Consider the following 6,345-nt stretch of genomic DNA (forward strand, 5'->3'; position numbering starts at 1 on the left):
TAACTTACCTTTTGCATCCCTAGCGACAAGCTTGCTTATTGAGATGGTCAATGAACACATCTCACCAACGTTGTAATTTATATAACAAATTGTTAGGCGCAATTAGCAAAGGCGGAATGATGATGCAAGCTTAGCAGAAAAAGTGTAAAGCCTAATGACAATTTTAATTTGTGGATCGAACAGAAGAAAAAAGCAAGTCTTGTTGGTCATTCTAATTAACCTTTGGATTCAAATTTTACACGCCTAGGCCTAGCAGCCTCATCTCCATAGCTGTTATACGTCTTATTCTTTTAACTTTAACAAAATTAATAATTCTAGCTTAGGGAACATTTACGAAGTCTTTATTCAACGTAATTATAATAATAATAAAATAAATGCCGACCCGTAGGGAGAGTTTAATGCTAGCATTGAACAAATTTTTTTTTTTGTTTTAAAAAATGGAATCTTATAAAGCAAGGAATGCCATAGGCCTTAGGCATAACCTAAGAAACCATGAAAACAAATATAATAGTTAAAAAAAGAAAAGAGAGCTTGACCTTCATGCATGTATCCTTGGCCACAAATACAATAATAGCCAACTTTAGATATTACTTAATATTGTAGAGTTGACAATATATATTATTTTTTTTAAATGCATAGAGTTCAAAACTTCAAATATTAGTTCAATATAAAAAAAATATGAAAAATAATAATTGTGACATTATTTGCTAGCTATTACATTAAGAATTATGTTAAAATTTTTTATAATAATTTTACAAATTATTTTTTTGAAAGGATTTTTACAAATTATTATATTAAGAATTATGTTAACATCTATCATTCAAAATTCTTTTTTGTTCGTATAATGTGAAATAAAACACAAAATATACATTAAAATAATTTATTTACACAGTTTTAGCTTATTGTCCTTGATAATTATTTTCCTTATGAATAAAATCTCATCTCATTGCCACCACTGTATTTTGCCGAGCACATGTTGTCCCACAACTGATCTTAATCTCAAAACAATGTCAAACAAACCCTTAGTCACGTTTCAACTACATATGATATATTCAAGGTGATTTAATAACTTTACAAGCCCAAAGTTAAATATTCAAATCATAAATTTTTTATTGAAATTAACACAAAAAAAATTATTACAATTTTATTCTTCTAACTTTTTTTTAATTCAAAACCTTTAATTAAACTTTTATGATCAAGTTTTTCTAATATTTCTTTTTCAATTGATAATATAGTCAACCTATTTAATATTTCTTGAGACATTATTGATTTTAAATAAGATTTTATTAATTCTAATTTTGAAAAACTTTTTTTTCTGTTAAGCAACACTTACTGTAGTTATTAATATTATTCTAAAAGCAATAGATGCATTTGAAAAAGAATTCAATCTTCTTATATGGTTAAGTATATCGATTGAATTGTTATCTTCCATTTGTATAATTTTTTTTAAAAAAATTTAATTTTGAAAATAAAAAAATAATTTATTTTGTATATTAAAAAATAGTTGTTGAAGATCATTAAATATATGTTATCATTAATTGATTGGAAGTAAGAGATATAGGTGAGGAAAAAATTGCTATTGGAGATTAAATACGTATTACCATTAACAAATAAGAGAAATAATTTACAAGAGATATAGTTAAGAATTAATAATATTGTAGGAATTGAGAAGTGATAAAAAAAATTAAAATTTATTAAGCGCATAATTGGAAAGTAAGAAAATATGTCATTTTATTAATTATTTTTGATTTTTTCATATTTTTAATAAAAAATTAAATAAATAATTGAGAATTAATAGGAATGTAGAATTGAGAGAAAGTAGATATTTATTTGGTATGAGAGAAAGGTAGATATTTTATTAATTATCTTAATTTTATATATTTTTAATATAGTTAATTATATTATTATTATTAAATTATGAGACCTCCCTAAATTTGAAGCCACTCTTGTTTTGATAGCTTTATCCATCAGCTGGCACTGGATATATTGGAATTTTACCGTTGATATAATGACAGTATATCTCAACATATATTATTATTTCGTAAATTATTTATCAATTTAATTAATTCTTCAAAAATTACAATATGAAAAGAAAAAGAGAAAAATTAGTGCAATGACCAATTAATGGCTATATAATTAGTTTTTATATGAAAGTCAACTATTTTCATAGGAGTAAAATGCATCAATCATCGATCATTTTTGTGTAATATTTTATTTTCATTCAAATCATTGAAACTCAATTTTATATCTACAATCTTTTATAAATATTTTAAATTTATCCATTTTGTCTATCCTCTTACACAAATCAATGCCACATGGATGTCCACATGGTATAAATCCCAATCTAAAAAATTCAAATGGATCACATTTTATGTCATATGGGCATTCATGTATACATTCCAACTATTTTTACCATATCAACATCCACATATCCAAAATTTATAACACGTGGACATATGCGTTGAAATAAAAGATTTTATTAAAATTTAACAATAATTAATAAAATGAATGTATTTAAATATTTTTAAAAAAAGTCATGAATTCAAAAATTAAATCTTAAGAATCACGGATTAAAATTGAATATAATGAAATGATCATGAACGTTGATGCAATTTACTCCTTTGTTTCGTAATATTAATCATATATTAAAGTATTTTCTTTGAGAAAATACTTTAATAACTGTTCTTAAATATATATATATATATATAATTAGATGAAAACGTTTTTAAAAAATAACTGTTCTTGAAAAAACCCTTAAAATATAATCAGATGAAATCGTTTAAATTAGTAATTAAAGGTTGAAATCCCAAAAACTGACCCCGTTTTACCAATCTTTGGAATTTTTTTTTATCACAATCATTGGAATTTTTAATACTATTAATTTCTGGTATACCTATACGCATGGCATTGCCATTGGATAGACTTAGCCTCCTAATTTCATAATTAATTTAATATATATATAAATATATAATTTTCTCAATGCTGATTTGGTCAGATTTACTGCTATCCACCAATCAAATGTAGCGTAGAAAGATACTGTGTGAGCACTTCATATCATTCCCTGCTGTGTCAGAAACTTACATTAAAGGAGTAAGAATGAAATCAACTTGTACTACTTCCCTTTAAACAATTAAACAGAAAATCAAACCTACCATCCACAACCAGAAACAAATGTTGGAGAATTTTAACCTACCTTCCACTACTACTACTGCATTCATATTCAGTGGCTGATTCAAATTTTAACATTAAATTTGCACAATTATAAAAAATTATAAGCAACCTCCATTTAAAAAATAATAATGATTAAGTAATAAATCAATGAATTTTAATAATTATATTGACTGATACATGAATTGATTAAGCTTGGAAATGGAATATTGCATGCCAATATATGATAAGTGTTCAAGAGAACATTTAAACATGATGAATATGGTATGAATTCATTTAGAAAAATATGTTTAACTATAATTTAGTGGTATTAAGTTGTATGTGATGTTGGGAATTAATCATTGAACGTTCCATGTGCATTATGAGTTTATATATATTGTTTCTTTTGACTTAGTTGTTTCAATTTTTTTTAAAAAATTTAAAAATAAGGTATTATTGTAATTTATTTATTTTTAGGTACAAAAAGAACAACTTCATTGGATTATCACTCTTCGATTAAATCAATCCACTATAAACGACAAAGAGTAAGTGTTAGACATTTTGATAATTCCAAACACATATAGATGATTACGAGGAAAAAACACCATACAACTCTTATGTAAATGATATATAATTCTATTTAAAGACATTCATTATTTTTTTAAAATTTAAAAATAAATTATTTTATTTTTAAATTTTTTATGTTGATTATCTAATTTTAAAATATAATATTTTAATTTTGATCACTCATCTAAAATAAATGAGTCTTATACTTGAGATTTTATATTAGGATATCCTTAATTAATGACATAATAGAATCAATTGTTACATACGTGATTACATCGACGTAATAATTTAAAATTTAAATATTTAAAAGATATAAAATTATGAAATACTCATGTTGACTTTATAAGTAAACGGAATTTTCTTTCCTAAACAAAAAATTCCAACTTTTTCAAAAGAAATAAAAGAATAGGTGCCATCCAGTGGCCGCCAGGTCTTAACGAAAAAAATCCCAACTGTTGACAATGGAAGTCAAAGTCCCAAAAACACAAACCCCGAAAGAGGGATGACTTGAAAAGAAGTCTTTTACGGGAATAAATACCAAAAGAAAAGCAAAGAAAACGTGAAGCAAAGAAGACTTGCAGAGATGGAGAGACCCCTAACCTTTCACAAAGAATAAAGGATAAACAACATAAAAAAAAAACATTTTTTTGTGTTAAATTTAATTAATTTTGATCATAATTTTTTGTGATATTACATGAAATTAATTTTTTTAACAAATAAGAATTGATAATTTTGAATTTAATTTTTTTTGATATCTTAATTATGTATAATATTATAATAAAATGTAATTAAAATTGATTTTATTCAGATAAAAAAATGAAAAAAAAGAAGAAAAAAATACAAGAGAAAACAAGAAAAACGACCGACGTTTTTATAGTTTGCCAAATAATACCACCTTGGACTTCTCGTGCTCTTACAAATAAGACGTGTCATTTGCCGTTGAAAACGCGCATTTCTCTCTTTCTTTTCATACCTTTTTTCTTCTTCATGGGTTCTGGCCTCTGCCTCCTCTCTCTCTCTGTGTTCCGCATTCTTTGAAAAAAAAAAACTGGAAAAAAATAAAAACAAAACAAAAAAAAAGAAAAGTTTGAAAGTTCGAGAGAGAGAGAGAGGGATTGAGAGAGAGGGGGTTGTTGTTAAGGATGATGGATCTAAGGAGATTGGCGTTGGTGGTTGTGACGGTGGCGTTGACGGTGGTGGGTGAATTTGGTCGTTGTAGTTTTGGAAACGTGGTGACTTTTGATGTAAAACATAAATTTGCAGGTAAAGGAAAGAATTTAAGTGCATTGAAAGCTCACGATATCCGTCGTCGCGGTAGACTTCTCTCTACTGTGGATGTCGATCTCCCTTTAGGTGGCAATGGTCACCCCTCTGAAACTGGGTTAGTTTTTCATTTTTTTAATGTGCTTTGTGCTTACATGTTTATATTTCCTTGTTGGGTTTTCGTTTTTATGGATTATTTTTGGTTATATATAGAAGTATTTGTGTCTGCGTGTGTGTTTTTTAATTATATGTTATGTTTGAAGGAATTCTTTTTGGAGTAAATGGATTTTCAGGTGAAGAAAATTGTTATTTTTCCTTTTCAAAAGATATTTGGTTTAGCTGAATTTTGATGTTTTTATATATGGTTATGTTAAATGATAACTGAGTTGACTTATTGTGTGAGATCCAATTACCGCAGAAAAGGATTACTTGTTTTTTTCTTTGGAGGGTAAACTGTTATTAAATTCATTGTCTTTTCACAATTATTTTCAATTTCTTTTTTCAGTTTCATCTTTATGTATTAGAAAAATTCTGCTCTTTAAATTTCATGGTGGCATTGTTTCTATGCTAAATTGCTCTCAAATTCCGTCCCATACATATATTTATAAAATTTAAAGCTAAAATTTTTGAAAAGCAGCTTACTTGAGCTAATGCTAGCTTAAGACACAGCTGACTTGTTCTATTGGATATATGAGAGAGAGAGAGAGAGAGAGAGAGAGAGAGAGAGAGAGAGAGAGAGAGATTTTGTGTGGGTATTATTGAAAACATTTTTCTTTTGCAATATATTGTGATGCTAATTCATTGCTCATTTATTAAATTTTTTCAGGCTTTATTTTGCTAAAATTGGATTAGGAAATCCATCAAAGGACTATTATGTGCAAGTTGATACTGGAAGTGACATTCTATGGGTGAATTGTGGTGGATGTGACAAGTGCCCCACAAAAAGTGATCTTGGTGTATGTTCCTTTTCTAACTTGATACTCTCTCTAGATTTGATCAGATATGTGAAAGTCACAAGTAGTATGTTATAGTGTAAAATTGTGGTTGTTGTATTATTTGTGTTATGATAAACTTTTGTTGAGAAAACATTTATTGTTTTAATTATTCTACGCAGATACAATTAACTTTATATGATCCAAAGAGCTCATCCACTTCAAGCCTGGTTTATTGTGATCAAGACTTTTGTACTTCAACCTATGATGGTCCACTCCCAGGTTGCAAGCCTGATCTTCAGTGTCAATATAACGTTGTTTATGGTGATGGAAGCTCAACTGCTGGATACTTTGTAAAGGACACCATACATCTCCAGCAGGTGACTGGAAACCTTCAGACTGCATCTACAAATGGGACTGTTATATTCGGGTTAGT

At 27.1% G+C, this 6,345-nt stretch overlaps 1 protein-coding gene across 2 annotated transcripts in view; it reads left to right on the top strand.

Moving 5' to 3' along the window:
• The first annotated feature begins 4,643 nt into the window (after positions 1–4,643).
• Positions 4,644–6,345, top strand: part of LOC110415423 (aspartic proteinase 36-like) — a 6,225-nt gene continuing 4,523 nt past the window's right edge. The window contains exons 1-3 of one of the 2 annotated variants that reach the window (XM_021427080.2): positions 4,644–5,095; positions 5,804–5,933; positions 6,092–6,339. In XM_021427080.2, the coding sequence (XP_021282755.1) occupies positions 4,857–5,095; positions 5,804–5,933; positions 6,092–6,339 (617 nt within the window). In that variant the 5' untranslated portion in view covers positions 4,644–4,856. The remainder of the gene's footprint in view (positions 5,096–5,803; positions 5,934–6,091; positions 6,340–6,345) is intronic. The other variant, XM_021427081.2, reaches the window with a different exon arrangement.

Source organism: Theobroma umbraticum, unplaced genomic scaffold, assembly GCF_002168275.2.
Source record: "Theobroma umbraticum cultivar Fairchild unplaced genomic scaffold, ASM216827v3 scaffold_147.0, whole genome shotgun sequence".
In the NCBI taxonomy this organism is placed as follows: Eukaryota; Viridiplantae; Streptophyta; class Magnoliopsida; order Malvales; family Malvaceae; genus Theobroma; species Theobroma umbraticum.